Raw genomic sequence first — 22,450 nt, 5'->3', positions numbered from 1 at the left:
AAATTATATACACATTTCTGAATATTGACTACAACTGTCCTTTTCCAATATTTGAATTAAATTCCTCTAAATAATTACTTTTTAAATGTTTTTTCCTTATTGCCAATCTGAACATATTTCAGTAGAAGGCAATTCCTTAAACTGCCTAGTGTTAAAGGATTGAATGAGAATTCCCAACTTTCCAGAAGCATAAGATGGAAACAACATTTCTTAGAAGTTTTCTATTTTAGAAGCTTACCTGTATCTAATAGATTATTTCACTTCTCTTACTGAGTTTCTATATACTCACTAATAATTTACTATTGAAGATATTTATTTAACAACTTATGGATTTCCAGTCCTATTATTTTTTCAATAACCATTCCTCCTTCTCAAACATCTGCTCTTTTATACATATTAATACCTAGTAATACTGTCTTTTATTGCCCTCTAACTATCTGCCAGGCACTCTGCTAATGCGCTCCTAATATACTTTCATATTTAATCCTGTTTAAAGCAAGGAAAGTGAAGCTCAGAAGGACTGAACTGAAAGTGTTTGCAAGTACATACAAGCCCTCTGCCTCCCAGCTTCATGCTTGTTTTGACAGTGCTACTACATCCTACAGAGTAAGCATCTTTTCCTTCCAAGGTGAAAGCTTATAGGTATGTTTTCTCCCTTAATGCTATTTTGTAATTTCTACCATTCTTTGATTTTTATCTTGGTCAATTTTTTTACCTAAGAAATAAATTTTAATACAGAAATTTAAAATATAAGATATCTGTAATAGGTTCTGAAGTTAAGCTCAAAGTTTATTTACTGTTTTTAATTTCAGTATATGTCATTAAAAAGTACTGACAATTCTTCAAAGTTTTATCACATGAGCATTGCAGGACTGTATTTGGGTATAAAGAGGAAACACTACTGGGTAGCTGCTACTTCATGCACAAACTGTGCCAAGAGAAAAAAAATAACAGGAAATGTAAACTAAAATAAGCTGTGTTAATAAATCCTTGCTAATGATAAGAAGATTTACTGTTTACAACATGTATTTTTAATTTAACCTAAAGGATAAAGATAAAAAGGCTACATGTCTAAGTATCTCTTTATTCATTGCAGAACTATTTTATATTAAAATATTAATCCACTTTCATTTAAATTTTATAAAAGAATGGATATTTAATTTGCCTAGTCTTAATTTCAAAATACTGGTAATCAATATTTTTTCTTTCAAAAAATTTTGGCCAATAAATCCTCTCGCATACACTAAATAATACTTCACTTCTTTCCAATCCATTTCAATTATTTCCAAACTATTAATCAGGTGAATTCCTTACTAATTACTTAATCAATAGTTCTTTACATCGGTCATTATTCGCTACTCCTACACATTTAAAAAGTATTCCTGTTATTTTTCTTTAGCAAAGTAGAATACAGATACCACATACACGCTCATTTGTACAGAACAAGGCTCCCTATTCCATGATGGAAATTTTCAAATGCAGAAATAAACCCTGTTTGTTATTTGGACACATATCCCTGCAGATACACTGAACTACCATTTAGGAAGGTTTACATTAAGATTTTTTTCTTGGTAATCTATTTCTATTTTGGGGGCCTCTTTTTGCTGTACACTACTGTATTCACCTGCTATCGAATTACCATCAGAAAATGTTAAAATCATAATTACGAATACTTTAGTTATTTAAAATTTTTTTCTTGCCATGTTCAATTTCCTAATGACAGAAATGGTCCTTTTTTTTTTTAACGTGTTTATTGGCGTATAACTGCTTTACAATGGTGTGCTAGTTTCTGCTTTATAACAAAGTGAATCAGCCATACATATACATATATCCCCATATCTCTTCCCTCTTGCATCTCCCTCCCACCCTCCCTATCCTACCCCTCTAGGTGGTCACAAAGCACCAAGCTGATCTCCCTGTGCTATGTAGCTGCTTCCCACTAGCTATCTATTTTACATTTGGTAGTGTGTATATGTCTATGCCACTCTCTCACTTCGTCCCAGCTTACCCTTCCCCCTCCCTGGGTCCTCAAATCCATTCTCTAGTAGGTCTGTGTCTTTATTCCCGTCTTACCCCTAGGTTCTTCATGCCATTTTTTTTTCTTAGATTCCATATATATGTGTTAGCATACGGTATTTGTTTTTCTCTTTCTGACTTACCTCACTCTGTATGACAGACTCTAGGTCCATCCACCTCATTACAAATAACTCAATTTCATTTCTTTTTATGGCTGAGCAATATTCCATTGTATATATGTGCCACATCTTCTTTATCCATTCATCTGTCGATGGACACTTAGGTTGCTTCCATGTCCTGGAGAAATGGTCCTTTTATACTCAAAATTTAAGTTAAATAAACTTGTTCTTTCGTAAAATGATTGTTGCAAATGAAAATTATTAACAAGTTTATTAACAAGTAAGCTGTCTCAGTATAAAAACACTTCCTAGTATTGGTACTCTAATTTTATCTAGAATATTCCTGGAAGGCAACAATCACTACACATTTTCAAAACATAATATATACAGCACTTGCAAGTACGATAGTCAAAACTGTTGGCCTTTTGACAAACTGACCATGTGAGGAAGAATATCATCAGCGGCATCATCACCTTAGGAAATAATTATCTAGCTATGCAAATTTAAAATATTCACATATAGTAAATTTATATAGAAGAATACTGTGGGGTAAGGGCACTGCTTTTTATTTATTCACTACCATTATTATAATTGAGTATATAAAAAGTCTACCTCTCCCATTTTGAATTATTTTCTGTTCGGAAAATAGAAGACATTTTAATTTCTCGTGATGGCCGGTTACGGAGAGGAGGACTTGTTATTTCTAAGAGCAAGAACCTAGTTTTATATGAATACACGCCTGGAGACGTAAAACCTAATTTTAGAAGGCATTTAATTTCACCTACAAAGCAGTTGATGTGTTAGAAACAGCATACCTCAAAAGCTATCCTGCAATATTAGCGGAGGACCGTCCACCGAATCTATCCACTGAAGCCATTTCTACTTTTTACCAGCGGCGATGGAACTGTATTATTGTGGAATATGCGCCACGTTCGGTGTTTAAATAGGCTCCCAGGGAAGGGCTGTCACTTTGGAGGTGGTCCTGAGGTATGGAAGTTGGGCTGGGGTAGGGTCGTCGTGCTCGGAGGCAGCCACACTTACAGGCCATTTTGGTCGAGGCCTCACAGCGCGGAGCAGCGTCCGTGCGGGTTCCTCCAGTGAGCCAGAGGCTCGAGCCCGCGCGCCGGCCGCAGGGGTCGCGAGCGGGAGCCCGGCGGCGGGCCGAAGCCCGAGGCTGCGGCGCGGGCTTAGAAACCGCTGCCACGCGCCTCCGGACGTAGGTCCACAGGCCCGCAGGCCCAGGCCGCGGTTTTCCCAGCCCCGCCGCCGTTGCCAAGGCGACAGCCACCGAACGTTCCAGCAGCAGGCCCCGCCCACGCCCAATCAGACCGGCGCTCGCTGGAGCCCAGATTTTCTTTGTTCCGCAGCCATTTCAGGCCCCGGAGGGGAGGCAACGCCGCTTCGGCAGAGGGCCCGAGCGCCGGAGGCCTCTGGGATGGTGTGGGACCGGGTAGGTGGCGTGAGGGTGCGCGGCCCCGGACTGGAGGGCGGGAACGGAGACAAGCTATTCGGAAGCTGCCTGACGGGCCGCGGGGAGAGGCGCCGGACCCGCCGCCGCATTCTCGGTGCCCGCTCGGCCGTTTGGAGCCCGTCGGCGGCGGCGGCGCGGTTCTAAGGCCAACAGCTGCCCACCCGGGCGTCCCTGGGGATCAGGGCAGGGGGCTGGCGGCGGCTCTTCAGGTGTCCGAGGTTAGGGCCTGAAGCCCGTTAGGGGCGTTGGGAAGAGGGTGTGTTCCTCGGGGAGCCTTTGCCCCCGACCATTAAACCGCGGCGTTTCAGGGCCCTGGGTACCGCAGTCACTGCCCTGGGACACCTGCTTCCCGAGGGTTCTGGGCACTGTCGGGCGCCTCCCCGGATGCCCGGTCTTTGTCCCCGCCCGGCCCCCTCTGCCCTGGTGTCCCTGGTCCACACAGACCATCGCCACCACACTCCGCTGGCTGATCGCTTTCCCCAGACGGTTCTTTCCACTTGGGGACTCATGGTTTCACGACATGTGTACATAATTTTAATGTTTGTAACTGTACGGGTTTTGCGTGGGTTTGTGGGTTTTTTTTGCGCTTTTGCCCTTCTCTCACGCGAACGCGCCACAGGGAGCTGCTGCTGAGAAGCGGACCCACGCCACAGTCAACCTGTTTTGGTCATGGCTTTCATCCTTCAAAAACAATCGGCTGTTATTTGTTTCCTGATTTAAAAAATCAATTGGATTTTGCAAGGGTTGCTTACAGTTTAAGTCCATTATCTTAACAATCGCCTATCAGTTCGGTTCTTCAGCAGATAAAAATGTAGAAATTTAAAGTTGGAGACTGTCCACAAATTGATTTTGACAGTTGTATTAAGAAGCTCAGTAACGATCCTGCGTTGAAGCTCATGACTTCAATGATGAGTGCATAAATGGTGCTTTTCTTTTTTTTTCATCTAAAGGAAAGATGTTTTTAAAATACAAATTGTATCGTGGAATAGGTATTTGAAACTGTAAGGCTGTAAAATGGCTGTCCTGACATGCTCCTTATTAGGATAACAAGTTACTTTTGGATTTTAAGTTTTTCTGTTTTATTAAATTTTCATATTAGAATGGTAAATAAGTTATGCCTAATGAAGCAGGGGAGGATTCCGTCTTTTGAAAACGATTCTGTTTTCCACTTTCACTCCCTCCTGCACCCCATTCTTCTTAGAGAGTGACTCCGCCAAGTTGAAAACTTGCAACTGCAAAAGAGAAATATTAGCTTGAAGGTGCAGATTTCTTCTTTACTCCTCAGCATATGAATAAATAAATAAATGTGTAAGTTTGGCAGTACGGTTTTTACTTCACCTAATTTAACGGGAGCCTAATGAACTATTAGTGCTCCATTTTCTTTTTCCTAAAAGGGGCCACCACCAGATTAGCCTTGATGTAGTTACATCTTCATCCTAGATATTCAGGGAATTACTACATTCCTCCCACTGAAATATACATAAAAATATTTTAAGGTAATCGAGCTTATTATCGTTATATATTGTGAGCAGGATAAGCTTTTGGTAAAAATATGTATGATTCTGGTTGTAAATCTTTCCATTATCAACTTGTTATTGTATTCATTGTTTTTATGACTAGTTTTTCTTCTTTATATAATGTTAAAGCCATCTCATGAACTCTGTTTTTCTAAATACTGTAAATGAACTGCATTGAAATATAAATGTACTATGTTTAGAAGAATTGCTTGCAGTCAACCATGTTGGATTCTGCAGATACTGTTTTTAAGAAAAGGAATTTGGTTATAAAGGAAGCCAAACCAAGTGACATACGTAATGAAATAAATTTATCAAATGTAAACTGCAGAGAAGAACACAGCAGTAAGTGGAAGTTATTTTTATTGCCCAGGGTGTAAATGATGAATATTTTTTCCTGGAATTGATATTTGAATATGTATTGGTGCCAAAAAGACCTTGTTCCTAAAAAAACAATTTGGTTTACCAGCAAAAGGGTGAGAAAGCCGATAAAGTCAAGGTGATTGATTAACTGATGAAGTTTTTAAAAACAATGGAGAATAATGCCACCTTCAGAAAGGAGGATGAGAGACAGTTAAATTCCCCAGGTGTTGAAAATCTTTCTTAGTTAGTTCCATTCAGCCAGTGCTATGGTAGCTATCTGGTGAGTGTTGGCAGGTAAGAGGGGTCTCCTGGGTTGCAAGGGTAAGAACTTTACAATGGAGAACAGATGTTTGCAAAAGTGGTAACTGTAGATTTACCACTACAATTACAACTACAAACTGTAATTGTAGTTACATGGATGGGTGTTAGTGTGGGAAAGAGTTTCTAGAAGCCACCCTTGCTGGCTCTAAGACCTCCTTACTAGAAGAATTCTTTGAAGTACTGTCAGTAGGTGTAATAAGTAAGAATGTTAAGAGTTCCAGAGTCTCAATGGTTAAATGAGATATTGGAACAGGAAATAAGGGTGGAGATTTGTCTTAGAATTTTCTGGAGTAGATAGAACCTATGCAGGAATGGTGGCTACATCTTATTCCAAAATGGCACCTGATGGCAAAGCAAATATTTGAATTCAGAACTGAAGGAAAGCTGAAAGAAATCTCATATCTGAAAGGCCACAAGGTTTGAATTGACATGTGCCTTTTTAATGGTTAAAATTTTTAAACAAAGCAAGTCTTTTCAGTGTAGTATAACAGAAGCAGGAACTCTGGAGCCAGACTACTTGGATTCAAGTCTTGGCACGTTCCGTAATTAACTGTGTAACCTTGAACAAATTACTTCATCTCACTGTGCCTCAGTTATCTCATCTTTTAAGGAGGTAATCTTATGAGAATTAAATGAGTTAATACTAAGCTCTTAGAACTTGGCCTGGCATGTAGTAAACACTTCATACGTAATAACTGCTATTATTATCATCATTGTCATGATCATTGGAATTTTAGAAAACTATAGAAAACACCATAAAATAATAATTACTAATATCAGGACCATGAGGTAACTACTATAATCCCTTTGATACATTTCCTTCCAATATTTTTTCTCAGTTTGTTTGATCTTTACACAGTTGAGACTTTAATATTAACAATTTTGCATTCTGCTGTTTTCACCTAGCACCATAAGCTTTCTCTTGCTATTAGATTATTTCATCAGCATCTTTTCAAATGACCACAATGTTTTTTGTGAATTTCTCATAAGTAAACGTTTTACTGTTGGACAGTTAGCAAGTTTCTTTTTGCAGTTGTAAGAAACACTACAGTGAACATTCTTATACATAAAACAGTTTCTGTGTTTTAGATTATTTCATTAAGATAGATTTCCCAAAGTGAAAGTGTTGGGTCAGAGTATATGAACATCCAGAGCTCATGGTTCATATCGCCAAACTGCTTTTACTTAAGGGAATTTAATAAGGGACTTAAGTTGAGGAGCACAGCATTTATTGCCCTTTTCCTTGAGTTGGGAGGGAAGAGAGAGTGAATTAACATTTTTTTCTGTATAATATACTGGGCATCATTTGTAGGCACTTAGCATACATTGTTACTTTTATGTACATTATGCTCATTATCCTAGCCCTATGTTGCTTTACACATGAGAGTTACTTCCATTTTACTGGATGGGAGAACTGAAGTATCGGTAGGTAAGTACTTTGCCCAAGGACTCAAGAGTGTTCAAGGCTGGATCTGAGTCTAGATCTGCCTCATTACAAAACTCAAAACTTTGTAAAGTTTTATGTGATACACATATTCAGAATCTTATAATGAATATGTATACATTGAATGAATACAAAATCTTTAAAGGAATCTTATAATTCACTATAACAGTGAATCTATTAACTGTAGATCATAGATCACATTATTAAGATAGTGAAACTGAGCTGGAAGTAATGAATGAGTAAATTACAAAGTTAAAACAGGTAAGGCTTAACTATCCAAGTATATTTTAAAAAGGAAAAAAAACTCCTTACCTGGATGAGATGTAATATGTATGTATGTATGTAATGAATGTAATGAATATATAAAGTTGGTTTCTAAAATGATTGCAGCAAGCATTTGTGGGTGAAACACTCTTTGTAAAGACCTCAACACAAATAGAGGAGAAAAAAACAAATCCATCTAATTTAGGGTATAAGAGAAGTGACAAAGGCCCAGTAAATAACTATTTTGAAAAATATGTTTAGTGAAACCCCTGGCAAAGTAAACTAAAATCTTAATAATAAATAAATAAATAAATAATTGAGATATTCCAGTTAAGGAGAATAAGACTACCAACAAGGTGTGTGAGATTAATTTTATACTGAAAACTAAAGCAAGAAAATTTTTTTGAGTCACGTTTTATAATTGACTTTGAAGCACTCTGAAGCCATTAGTGAAATAATTATCAGTGAAGTCCCTGAAACCTCAGGTGCCAAAGTAACCACCATAGATGAAAAGGTGGATCCCAGAAAGGCCAAGATTCCATTGCTTTTGTCTTTACTAGGGAAGGAATTAGGGGAGAGAAATACTTCAGCAGATTGTGAGTATACAAAATAGATACAAATAAGTGATTAGGAATAGGTGGTATCCATCAAAATTGTAAGTAAATGAATATAAAACATTGATCATTATGCTGCCATTAGAAATAATGTTTTTGAAAAATACTTAATAAAGTAAAAATATAGTTTATTTTAGCTAGAGCATAGGAAAGTGATGAGAAACATGCCAAATTATGAAGGACTTGTGCCCTTTATTCATTCAGTAAGCATTTTTAGTGCTGACATTGTCCCTTGTCCTCAAGCCATTTAGATACTACTGTAGAGAGAGAGATGTAAACAAAAAGGTGCAATGAAGTGTAGATAAAGCTCTTATGATATAAATCTGAGGAGACACCTAGTAAATATTTTCTGCTTTGTAGGCCAAACCACCTCAGCCATTGTAGGGCAAACGCAGCCATAGACAATATGGAACTATAGGTGTGGCCAGATTTGATTGGTGGGCTTTAAGTAGAGAATCTCTTAAAGTATATCCTAGAAGGATTTCAGGAAGAGGTACCTACCAAGCTTTGTGTTGCCGTAGCATGAGCCATTGAAAGATTTGAAATGAGAAATATGCAGCGTTGATTTGTGTGATTCATTAAGAGCAGAGAAATAGAAAAATAAGTTATTTTTAGGTGCTATAAACTAGGAAGAGAATCCAGTTTTTTAAGTGGGCAAATTCACAGAAGAGGAAGTACACCTAGCCAATAATCATGAAACAATGCTCTACCCCACCAATAGGGAAATGCAAAGTGAAATTTTTTTTTACCCATCATATTGGCAAAAGTGATAAAGTTTTACTAGTATGTATCGATAAGATTGTAGGGAAACTCAAACATTGAATAAATCAGTATAGCCATTTTAATTTTAAAGTAAAAACATTTTCGACCTAAGCAATTTCCATTTCTTAGAGAAACGTAGGGGTATATCAGGAATCATGTATATTCAAGAATATCTTTGTCAGTTGCCACAGAACCTCCAGACTTCCAGGTCACCTTTTTTTTTTTTTTAATTTATTTATTTTATTTATTTATTTTTGGTTGCATTGGGTCTTTGTCACTGCACGCGGGCTTTCTCTGGTTGCGGTGAGTGGGGGCTGCTGTTGTTGTGATGCACAGTCTTCTCATTGCGGTGGCTTCTCTTGTTGCGGAACATGGGCTCTAGGTGCACAGGCTTCAGTAGTTGTGGCTCGCGGGCTTTAGAGCACAGGCTCAGTAGTTGTGGCACGTGGGCTCAGTTGCTCTGCAGCATGTGGGATCTTCCTGGACCAGGGCTCGAACCCATATCCCCTGCATCGGCAGGTGGATTCTTAACCACTGCACCACCAGGGAAGCCCAGGTCACCTTTTATCTCCTGCATTCTAAATCATTAAAAGGTCTATATTTGTCTTCTTTTTTTGAAACCGCTTAACAACTCTTCATATTCTTCTACTGTGCCCACTGGAATTTACAGTCATCTACAAAATCCAGTCTCAACCTAGCTACTATTCTCCCTCCCTTCTCCCTAAAAATCCTGTTTTGGACTATGTCATCAGATTATGTGACTACTACCCTTCATGATTGCTGTCATCTGCTAACTTTTCAGGTCATTCCTCCTCATTTCTCAATTATTTTAGCTCCAGGCTCATTGCCTCTCTCTCTAATATCCATCTCAGTCTTTATATTGAGATTAAAATGAGTATACCTGATCTTTCCTCCAGTGTTCTTCCCATCTGTTCTATCTTATCTCAGTCATTCACTCCCAAAGTGATACCCTCTTGCATTGTCAATAGCTACAGGCCCTCTATGGTTACCATTTCATGTTTTCTACTCCTTGACCATACTTCCTTTTTTAGTAGTTCACTTCTTCTAGTTAGTATCTCAGCCCCAACCTTCTTTTTACCCCAATGGAATCGCCAGTCCCTTGATCCTATTACTGTGTCCCTGCCATTCACCCTCTTGATGTTTTTACTTCCCTTTCTTACTCAGTTTAAATTCCATGGTTAATCACTCCTTTGGATAGCTCCCTTGCTCTTTGCTTGTTTAGTAGAACCATACCCTGGTTAAAACCAACTCTCTGCTTTCTTTGTGCCTGCCCCTATATAACTTAGTATGGCTGGAAGAAAACACACAACCACATATGACCACATACCTCACATTACTTGTTAATGCTGCCTGTTGATTATACTGTATTTTCCTAGTCTGTTCACTTTCCTACTTTCCTCAATAACTTTCATATCTTCTTCAAACCTCCAATATAACTTTTCCCATCTTCATTTTCAGTTCATGACCTTGCTTCTTATTTTGTTAAGAAAATTGAAGCAATCAGAAAACTTCCGCACACTCGCACCACCCCATGAACTACCATCATCTGTGTCAGTACATGCTATCTTCCTGCTTTTTATCTTGGATGAACTGTTTTATGTTCTTCTGTCTGCTTTTGTACTAGATCCATCCTTTCTCCTCTATCATCTGCTCAAGGAATTGCTTCAGCTTCTGTCCTTCCACATCAAATTTTTTCTTTACTGGATTATTTCTGTCAGCAAACAGACAAGCTATTATTTCTGCCATCTTAAAAAAATTGATCCCCATATTTTTGGTTTCCTTTTGCAGCATTATTCCCCGAAAGAGTCGTCTATATTTGCTATTGCCAAGGTTTCTCCTCCCATACTCTATTAAACCCACTCCAGTCAGGCCAGTGCACCATTCCTGCTGAAACAGCTCCTTAATTTCTCCAGTAACTTCCATGTTGCCAAATGCCATATGTCCTTGATTCTGTTATCTTACTTGACCTATCAGCAACATTTGACAGAGCTATTTCTCTTATTCTTGAGACACTTTCTTCTTTGCTTTGCAGGATACCTTACACCCTTGGTTATCTCCTACCTCAGTGCCTGCTTCCTTGTAATTCTCCTTTGCTTTTCTTCTCACAGACCTCTTAGTGTTGGAGAGCCCCAGAACTCGCTCAATCCTTGTTTTTTATTTTTCATAAATACTCAGTCCATTGATAATCTCATTCAGTCTCATGGCTTTAAATACCATCTAAATGCTAGCAATGCCCAAATTTAGATCTTTAGCCTCTCTCCCTAATTCCTTACATGTTCAACTCCCTATTCAACATCTCTACCTAAATGTCTAATAATAGGCCTCAAACTCAGCTTGTCCAAAACTTACCCCCTAAACTTCCTCCCCAGTACCTACTCTACCCATAGATTTCCCCATTTTGGTTTGTCAATGGCAACTCCATCCTTGCAGTACCTCAGGCTAAAATATTGGAGTTGTTCTTGACTTTGCTTTTTCTTTGACACTTTAGATCCATTCCTTCAGGGTGACCAGTTTTTTTCTATATCATCAAAATATATCCAGAATCTTACCATGCTGCACCTTTTCCACTGCCACCACCCTGGTCCAAGCCACTACCATCGTATGTCTTTGGATTACTTAAATAGGTTACTACCTGGTCTCCCTATTCTACCCTACCCTCCTCCCAGTAGTCTTCCCTCAGTATCGTAGCCAGAGCAAACCTTTCACAAATTAAGATAGTCCCCGTCACTCCTCTATTCAAAGCCCTGCAATGGTTCCCCCTTTCACTCAGAGAAAATCTAGTCCTTACAGTAGACTACAAGGCTCTACATAGTCTGCCCAGTCCACTCCCCTTTCTCCTTCCTTCCCTGACCTCATTTGCTACTACCACTTTCCCTCCTTGCTCACTGGCCTTACATCCAGGTCTTTGCTCAGATCTCACATTCTCTAAACACTCTGTTTAATACTGCATCCTAACCCCCCATCCTCCTTATCCTGGATTCTTTTTTACTTTGTGCATAGCACACACCACCTCCTAACACACTATATCAGGGATCAGCAAGCTAGAGCCCCATTGCTCTGTGGCCTGTTTTTGTACAGCTTATGAGCTAAGAATGGTTTTTACTTTTTTTTTTAAGGGTTGTAAAACAAAAACAAAGAACATACAACAGACGTATTCTTACTGTTTGGCCTGAACGTGGTCTGCAAAATCCAGAATATTTACCTTCTGGGCCTTTGCAGGAAAGTTAGCACTAAAAATTCTGTTTATTAGCTTTCTCCTCCCACATGAATAAGCTCCAAGAGGGCAAAGATCTTTGTTTTATTTATTGCTCTCTTTGCAATAACTAGAACAGTGCCTAGAATATAGGCACTCAGTAAATATTGGTTGAATGAATGAATTGCTTGTAATGGTATAAAATTATAATGAAATAGAGCTATATATACGATGAGTAGGAAAGCTAAGGCATATTTTGGATGAGTTTTTATAGAACAGAAATAAAATTCTTTTTATTTTGACAGAAACATACGATTTAAATAAGCAAAAAACAGCTCTGTAAGGATACACATCAAATGAATATTAGAGTACCTTTGGGGAGGAGACCGGGATTAGGAGAGGTACTCAAAGAGAACTTGCACTTCATCTATATTGTTTACTTTTTTTATACGATGGAAGCAGTAACATCAATTTTTCATTTAAAGATACTTTTTTTTTTTAAAGGAAAGGGCATCTATTTATTTATTTTTGGCTGTGTTGGGTCTTTTGTTTGTTTCTGTGCGAGGGCTTTCTCTAGTTGCGGTGAGTGGGGGCCACTCTTCATTGCGGTGCGCGGGCCTCTCACTATCGCGGCCTCTCTTGGTGCGGAGCACAGGCTCCAGATGCGCAGGCTCAGTAGTTGTGGCTCACGGGCCTAGTTGCTCCGCGGCAAGTGGAATCCTCCCAGACCAGGGCCCGAACCCGTGTCCCCTGCATCAGCAGGCAGATTCTCAACCACTGCACCACCAGGGAAGCCCTAAAGATACTTTTAATGAAGAGAAAGGGGAAAAAATAGGTACTGACTAAAGCAATGAAAAGAAATAGAGAGTAATGGGGTGGGGAGAGAGGGAAGAGAACATTGCCTTTCTTAAAGGTCATATTTGCAATCTGAATGAGAAGGAGTGAGCAATATGAATATTTGAAGAAAGAACATGCAAAAGTGAGACTCTTAAGTAGGAAAAAGCATAACAACATCAGGGAACTGCAAGAAAACTAGTGTGGAACATAGTGGAAAAGGGGGGTAGAGTCTGCTAGTAGGGAGGACCCCACATTGGGAACAATTTTGTAGGCCATGGTAAGAATATGAGGTTTTATTTTTAAGTGTGATGAGAAACCGTTGGATGGTTTTGATGGGAGAGAAGACATGATTTAATTCCAGTTCTAACTTGATCATTTTTGCTGCTTTGTCTCAGAATGGGGCTGTAAGTGAACAAGAGAGAAGGCTGGGAAACCAAATGTAGTAGACCATGCTTTTGTAGAAAATGGTATCTGGACTGGGGTAGACAGTGGAGAAGGTGAGAAATGGTCAGATTCAGAGTATATTTTGAAGGTAAATTTTAAGGGCATACTTTGACAGTACTGACTGATGGTTTAAATGTGGAATATAAGGGAAATGAAGGATGAGTCCTCGGTATTTTGGCCTGAACAACTGGATGAACAGTAATAACTGCATTTAGTGATAATAGGGCAACTGGAGGAGGAGCAGACTTGGGATGGGCAAGAGTTCCGTTGTAGTCAGCAAAGTCTGAGATACCCACTTAACAAACAAGTGGCTTTGTCTTATAAGGTGTTGGTTACTTGAGTCTGAAGTTCAGAGAGCTATTCAGTGGCACAAACTGGATGAGGTTATGTAGATAGGAGAAAGGTGCCTGGGATATTTAGGGGTGGGAGAGTCAGCAAAGGAGACCGACAAAGAGCAGCCAGTGAAGTAAAAGGAAAACCAAGGGAGATGTGGTGCCACCGGCTAACAGGTGAAGGCATTGTTGCCTGTCTTCAGCACTGTGGAGAAATTCAGATGAGGCCAAGAAGAAATCATTGGGTTTGGTAACAAGGAAATCTCAGTCTCTGAGGAGTGGAGTGAAGAGGGGGACATGGTGACTGTACATAACTTTCAAGATATTTCTGTGAATGGAAGGGAAATTGAGCAGTAGTGGAGGGTAAATGGAGTCAAAGCTGGTTTTTAAAGATATTTTTAAATAATTTGAAAATTAGAGAAAAGTTGTGAGAATAATTGGGAGAACTCCCATATACCCCTTACCTGGGTCCACCAATTTTTAATGTTTTGCCACATTCTTCCCACCCACCCCACACACACGTTATTATTTTTTTGATCATTTGAGAGTAGGTTGCATACATCTTGCCCCTCTACCCCTTAACCTGAGTCTGTATATCTTAAAAGCCAGGATATTCTCTTCTGAAAGCATACATAGTTATCGAATTCAGGAAATTTAGTTTTTTACAATCTGTATTACAATTTTGTCACTTGTCCCAGTAACATCCTTTATAACATTTTTCCTCCAGTACAGGATCCAGTCTAGGGTTTTATACTGCTTTTAGTTGTCATCTTTTTAGACAAAGAGTTTTTTTTTTTAGTGGAACTTTGCCATTTTCTCCTCATAACAGCCCCATGAGATAGAAGTACTATTAATTATATCATTTTATAGGTCATAGGTTAATTATTCTTTCCATGACTAATAAGTGGCAGAGCAAGAACTCAAAGTCAAGCCAAGGGGCTCCAGGGTTTGTACTCTTAAGCTCTATACAACAGTGCCTCCCACGTAGTGCTTGGAAAAATCTGAAATTCCATGTTTGAAGTGGGCAGATAAGTCAAATATATAGATCAGAGGCACTGATTCTTATATTAAAAGGATGATTTTAAGCTTCTGGATCTGGATTATAACTCTTTGTAATGGTGGATCAGAGTGTAATATGTCACCTTGATGAGCATCAGGCCAGAAGGAAAGCCCAAGGAAAGTGAAGATATTTAAACTTCATATGGAAATTTTACCAGACTTCAGTATAAATGATATGTTTTCAGAGTTACTGCTGCTGATTGTTTAGGAAGGTAAAATAAAGTACTTGGGTTAACTCTTTTGTGGTAAAGTTTAGTTGACAGTATATATGGACATGGACTGAAGAGTCCTGATATATGTTTCATCTCATAAAATGCTGCTTGTCAAACCTTTATAAGAAAATATTAGGAGACTTAATTTAGGAAAAGAGCATTAAACAGTGAATCATTGAAACCACAGATGCTCCAGAGCAGGAATTAGAATGCTCCATTGGATTTTTAGTTCAGTAATGTTCTATACAGTTTTCTGTTACACAGTTTTGAGGGGATAATGGGTAATAACTTCTGTTGGGTAGAAACTCAAGTTGTGATGAAAATTTTTGTACATAACATTTTCAGCTAAAGATTGTTCTTACTACTGAATGACTTCGGTAAGAAATGACCTAAACCTGGTGCAGTACTGTGCCCTTTCACAGGAGCCCAAGTATTTGCTGAAAGAATCAAATGACATGAAGCTCTCACTCAGGTAATTCAGTAGTCCCAGAACTACACTTGAACAATTGAGTTGAATACAAGTTTCCCTGAAGACTTGGAGAATTTCAGTAGCAAGTATAAAGAAAAGAAGTAAGGCTGGCTTTTGTATGTAGAATATGACCAGACTCATTATTTACTAAATGTTTTGCTTCTAGAAGCTGAAAAGGAGCATGGTCTTTAGTTGCTTTATAAATGAGGAAATGAACCAAATGAGTGTAAATGATTCGTACAGGATAGCCCAGCCAGTTCTTTGTGCAGAGAAGAACTGAGACAAGAGCCCCAGATCTCTGACACGCCTTTTTTCCTGATGTTATTTTGGCTCATCGTGGCACAGAAGACTTAAAGACCTGGGCAGTTTGTCTTAAAACCCCATGAAGTTACACTGTGGCTGGGAGTTGAAGTGTCTGTTTCGCTTCCCCACATGTCATCCTTCCCTTGGTCTGACACCACCCCACCGTAAGTCAAGGATGAAATGGTGGAGAAACTGTAAAGGTAGGAGGTTCTTCTGGAGTCTTGTTTTAGCACAGGTAGTAAGCTCAGAATCAAGAGAGTGGTATAGTAGTTTAAGATTTAATGTAGGAATTTGATGGGGAAGGTTAAGAGCCAGTAGAGAAATAAAAAGTTGAAGCATCAAAAAGAAAAGGCTCTAATAAAAAACCTAGCTTTATTTTAACCTTACATCCCAGTGGGCTAGAGGCTTTTGTGTTGGTGTTACTTGCTGATAAGGTGCACAGCAGGTATTTTTATTTGTAAAACAGAATCTACACATTCACCGGTGAGATTCTAGTAGAGTTGTCCTGTCAGCAACCAGGAAAAAAATGTGATTTCAGATAAAATTATCATTTGGGAATTATTATTTATTGGGAAGTACAAACTCCCATACATCTCAGATGCTTTGGAATCAAGTTCATCAAAATACCTAGCCACATATTGAATTGCTGAATTGAATAACATAAAAAAATCTTAGGAATTTCCTAGTTCATCTCTCTCCTTCCAGACTTTTATTGTATTCGTAGTTTCCAGCTATAAAATCCAGCTTATTACAAGTGCTGAATAAATGTTTGCTTATTGATTTAATTTCTGGAGTTTCTCCTTCTAGAATATGCATATTACTCCTGTAAGAGTATATAATGAAGAGTTAAATGAAGACTATGTATTTTATTAACTGTAAATAATATGGATTAGTGGCCTATGACATTTTTTCTAAAATTGAAATATTATATGACTTAAGACATAGGTTTTGCTTTCTATGTCCCCAACCCTACCCGAGGAAAATGATTTAGGAAAAATTTGTTTTATAATAAATGAATTTATTTTTCTAAGAACAGTTTAGTGTAGTAGAAATAGTGTATACTTTTAAGGCAGTTCATTAGACTCCTATGTCTACCAGTTATAAGTGTATGATCATGGATGGTATCCATCTCATAGACTAAATAGACACACAGAGCTATACCATTAGTGTCAAGTTATAATTTGTAAGCATTTTTTTCCCACCCTATCTTAGTTATTACATTAGCTTCCTTAGGCAGAAAAATATATTAAGAAGAAACTGTGGACGATTCTAAGATAATTTTTTTATCTTAAATGAAACAGTTTTCATTTATTTTCTAAAGATCTTAATTTTATTTCTTTCTGTTTTTTTTTAATTGGAATATAGTTGACTTACAATGTTGTTAGTTTCTGCTGTACAGCAAAGTAATTCAGTTGTACATATATATATATATATCCCCTCTTCTTTTTTTTTTTTTTTTTTTTTTTTTTTTGCTGTACGCGGGCCTCTCACTGCTGTGGCCTCTCCCGTTGCGGAGCACAGGCTCCGGACACACAGGCTCCGCGGCCATGGCTCGCGGGCCCAGCCGCTCCGCGGCATGTGGGACCTTCCGGGATCGGGGCACGAACCCGTGTCCCCTGCATCGGCAGGCGGACTCTCAACCACTGCGCCACCAGGGAAGCCCTCCCCTCTTCTTTAGATTCTTTTCCCATACAGGTCATTACAGAGTATTGAGTAGAGTTCCCTGTGCTATTTAGTAGGTTCTTATTAGTTTATAGACTTTATATATAGTAGTGTATATATGTCAGTCTCAGTCTCCCAATTTATCCCTCCCCCCTCCCTTTCCCCCTTGGTAACCATAAGTTTGTTTTCTTCATCTGTAACTCAATTTCAGTTTTGTAAATAGGTTCATTTGTACCATTTTTTTAGATTCCACATGTAAACTGTCTGACTGACTTCTAAAGATCTTAATTTTAAATTACTTAAATGATTTATGATTTATTTTCTTAAAGAGTGAAATAGTATATGACACAAATAACTAACAAAATGAAAAGTACTAGAACTCCAGCCTTTTTCAGTTCAGTATATGCTAAGTGACAAATTTAAATTATTTGTGGTATATGCTCATTGATTTATTTCTGTAGTCAAAATTTTCTTATTCATTAGTAATTTTTGCTTAAAATATTTATAGTTATAATTATTGAGAAAATCAATAGAACTTACTAGTACGGAAATCTCAAGAACTGTTGTAGAAGAATTGTAGATCCTCTTTTCTAAGGTAAAATTCATTTTAATTTGCTTTTGCTTTTACATTTTTGTGGGTTTTTTTTCCTCTAGTTCAGTGTATGGTTTAATTGAGCTATTTATTGATTTTTTTCTTAAATGATATTTCCAGAATTATGTATCGATGTTTTGAAAAATTAGGAAGTTGATGAGAGATGCTTGAAATTTTTTTTATATTAAAGAATTATGGTATTCTTGTTGTAAATTTTGTAGTAGGCTTACTGTTTTTGTGTATCTTTACATTTAAATGTCTTAACATTAATTTGTTACTATAGCACTGTTAAAAGATATCTCCATGCGTATAAGATATTAAAACCATAATAAAAAACTAATCACAAGTATGGAATCTGTAAATAATTCCCATTAAGCAAAAGTAAAACTGTGCTCTAATTCTCAGGACAGCCTTTCTCTGAGACTAGGTCTCTGGAATCATAAAACAATTTTTTAATCTTAAATAAACAGTTTTCTTTCATTTACTGTTTTCTAGTATAAGGTTTGGTACGGTTCCTTTGCTTTCCAAAGGTTGAATGCGTTTTTCCCCAGTACTACGAAGATACTCTTTATTTTCAATGTTATCTTCATGTCATTGTGTCTACTCATTTTAATGGCATGATCTGGGAAAAAGTTGCTGCAAGTGCATCACTTTTCTGTAACTAAAACTTAACACTTTAAGTACCATAACCTTTAAGCATTTTCACAAAAAAAACTTTCTAAACTATATTTCACACCTTCTTAAAAAGCAGGAGAGGTATAATTTAAACTTTGTAACAATTCTGTCATTATTATGAGTAGCAAGCGTCATACCATAATATAGTTACATTCTCCGGGGTCTTTTCTCCTGCCCTATTTATGACTTAAAGTAATTATACTGTTGGAGATTTTTATTATTTATTTTCATTATGAAGGTAATATAACCACAATATTGAAAATTTTTTAAAGAGAAAAGAAAAAAGCACTCATAATCTTAATATCCTAATACACTATGAGCTTTTCATTGTTTCCCTCCAGTTCTTTTCATTTAATAATTGTCTTTTTTTAATACATGTTTTTTACATATTTGTTATTGTTCTCTATTTTTTTTTTTTTTGGCCACACCTGGGCCCTCAGCAGTGAAAGCATGGAGTCCTAACCACTGGACCGCCAAGGAATTGCCTGTAATTGTTCTCTACATACAACTTTTTATCATTTTTTCACTTTCTGATCATAAACATTTTCCACGTCATTACAGAAATTATCTTTTTTCAGTTGGATGTTGTGTTAGTTACCCATATATTTATTGTTGTATTAGAAATACTCCTGGGTTAAAATCTTTGAGAATAATGCTTTCTTTTCTGTAATTAAGATTCTTAGGATGTAGTCTCAGAAATATAATCATGAGGACAAAGGGTATAAAAATGGATAATAGCTCTTGATATAGATTGCTGAGTTGATTTCCAGTAGGTTGTATTAGTTTACACCACCACCAGTAATTTGTTAGAGTTGATTCATCATGTCTTCAGCAGCATAGGAAATTGTTATAAAATTATCTTTGCTAATTGGTCTAAAAACATTACTTCATAATTACATTTATTGATTACTAGTAAGGTTCAGCATTTTCCCATGTTTGTTTACTGTTGTATTTCCTCTTGTGAATTTTTCTTTCATGTGTTATCTATTGGTTCTAAATTAGAGTTCCAGATAAGTAAAGTGATTAATGTACAGTTGTCCCTCGGTATCTGCAAGGGATTGGTTCCAGGACCCCCACGTGTACCAAAATGCACAACGCTCAAATCTCTTATATAAAATGGTGTAGAACCGTCAGCCTTCCACATCTGGCATGTGGAACCTGTGGATAGAAAGGGCCTACTGTATTACTGTTCTGTTGGATCGACTAAGTTTGTATTGATGAAATATGCTAGGCGCTCCCTTTTATAATTGTTCAAATAAAGCATGTGTTTATCCACCATATCTGTAAACAGTGGTGCCTCCTGGAAATCATGATAAGAGATGTTTTAGGTCCTTTGAGATGTGAACTGAGTCTTGGGAAGCAAGTATTACCTGAAAGCTGGCATCACAGTGAGGGTAAGTTACTACTGTCCCTACATATCCCACTATTATAAATGTTAATAAAATGAATTTGAGGCATTTTTTTTTCCCTTGATGGCAGCAGAGGCAGTGATGGCCAGTGCTCAGAACCAAAGTAATATAATTTGGAAAAGGCAAGAGAAGGGAGAGGAGGAATAGAAGTAGATGGGTAAGGAATTCTGTTGTCTGTAAAAAGGGTGCACACCTGAACTAGCAGCTGGCTTTGTTCTTGGCTTTCTCTATTCTTCCTATTCAGTTTGCTCTTTGCCCATCTGGGTGTACTCATTATACTCAGTACCTCTCAGAGACTTCCATGCCAGCTTTCAGGTTTACTCTGGTGTTCAGTCTGAGGAAATTGATTTACATGATAGTCATCAGCCTTCATTAGTTCCAAGCCCTACAGTTCTGAGAGAACTCCCCTAAAAAGTTCAGTTCCTTCTACTTAAAGCAAATACATTTTGGGAATAGTTTATTTTTATATATATATAAAATTATGTGATTATATATTTAAATAGTTATTTACTATTTCTATTCTGATTAAGTGCTTCTGGTTCCAAGGAAGAAAACTTAATTCAGATTGTCTTAAGAGAAAGGGAGAGATTTATTATTTTTTTTAAAGTCATTTGTGGAAATAGAAAGCCATCTGGAAGCAAGGCAGCTCCCAGAAGCAGATACTGTCATTCTGGTGGACCATGTAATCTTGCTCAGTGCTTCCTTGCTTCCTCTCTGTGCTGGTCCATTCTCCTCTGCTTTTGCTTACAATTCCTGCCTCTTTATAATTTTGTCATGTGTGTGGAATCGAATGATGGCCACTTGCCTACCACACTGTGACCTTTTAGCTTCTGCTTTGAGAACTGGTAAATGCTTAAATGATCCTAGTACTTCCTGTTTATATTTCTGAGAAGGGAAATTCAATTGACTTAGCTTATCTGTTTGTGCTGGGATTTATCATGTGGAGAGTTGGGTGCCCAATCCTGGTTTAATTAATTGCACTTAGGAAATGCAATCACAAAGTATCAACCTTGCCATTAGAACCATTGGTTAGACATGGGCTGTAGGCTACTTAGTTTCCTTTAGAAAGAGCCTTTGGTTTTACTGATAATTATCAGAAAATCAGTGCCCTATGCAAAAACAAAGAGAGAAAAGAACCTTATAATATAGAACTGGATGTTGTTACTATGTTTTTAAAAATAAAAATCAAATTATTTTTCTTAATTGTAATGTTGGTTTCTGGGTCTTGATATCCCCATTTTTAAAAAAACAAGATAGGGATGTTGTCTAATGCTGTTTTCATTTTGGAGATAAGATGTTGGGATCACTATTTTCTAATTACAGTCAAAGTTTAAATTGATAAATTCCAATTTCATGGGACGAGGGGGATGGATGGTGATAACAACATGATCTTTAGTTGGCTGATAGATAACTCAGTGTCTCTGTTTATAAGATAACAATAAGCTTTTCAACCCAAGGTTCAGTTTTTAAGGGTATATTCTTATAAACTGAACACTTCCTTAGTATGTATAAGAGATTAGTGTTATCTTTTTTTTTTTTTAATTTATTTATTTATTTATTTATTTATTTATTTATGGCTGTGTTGCATCTCCGTTTCTGTGCGAGGGCTTTCTCTAGTTGCGGCAAGTGGGGGCCACTCCTCATCGCGGTGCACGGGCCTCTCACTATCGCGGCCTCTCTCGTTGCGGAGCACAGGCTCCAGACGCGCAGGCTCAGTATTTGTGGCTCACGGGGCTAGTTGCTCCGCAGCATGTGGGATCCTCCCAGACCAGGGCTCGAACCCCTGTCCCCTGCATTGGCAGGCAGATTCTCAACCACTGCGCCACCAGGGAAGCCCCGAGATTAGTGTTATCTTTTATGTCTAGTGTAATCTCAGATTTCCTTACCATCTCACATTTTTTTCTAGGTTTTATATTCATTAATTTTTTTATGTGCCAGTCTTGGTTGAGCCTCATTGTTTCTTTGTCATGGTAATAAAACAACAGACTTGAACACTCAGAGTATGTGCTGTTGTTTTTCATACTAAACAATTTGTTGTATATACCATCTATCATACAACATTATTTCCTGCTTTTTGTCCATTTGTGGACTATCTGTAGAATTTATTTTGTGATATTCTTTTTCTGTCTCCTTGCATACCATGACGACTGCCCTTAATCACCTACTTAGTTTTCACACTTATAAAATTTTTACAGACTGATTACACTTATATCTGATTTAATATTCACCACTTGATTTCTGGTTCTTTTCTTTGTTCCTCTATTCCTCCAATATCTCTCTTTTGATTTTTCTATTTCTTTAGAATATCAGCTCATTTAAATGACAGGTCAAACAGCCCATTTTGTTGCATATTC

At 37.7% G+C, this 22,450-nt stretch overlaps 1 protein-coding gene across 1 annotated transcript in view; it reads left to right on the top strand.

Moving 5' to 3' along the window:
• Positions 1-3,479: 3,479 nt before the first annotated feature.
• TNPO1 (transportin 1) overlaps positions 3,480-22,450 on the top strand; it is a 92,949-nt gene continuing 73,978 nt past the window's right edge. The window contains exon 1 of the mRNA XM_082620474.1: positions 3,480-3,585. Within this exon, the coding sequence (XP_082476600.1) occupies positions 3,571-3,585 (15 nt within the window). The 5' untranslated portion in view covers positions 3,480-3,570. The remainder of the gene's footprint in view (positions 3,586-22,450) is intronic.

This window comes from Mesoplodon mirus, assembly GCF_964341445.2.
Source record: "Mesoplodon mirus genome assembly, chromosome: 5".
Taxonomy (NCBI): Eukaryota; Metazoa; Chordata; class Mammalia; order Artiodactyla; family Ziphiidae; genus Mesoplodon; species Mesoplodon mirus.
The sequence above is the reverse complement of the archived record's forward strand: the minus strand, read 5'-3'. Positions and strand labels throughout refer to the sequence as shown.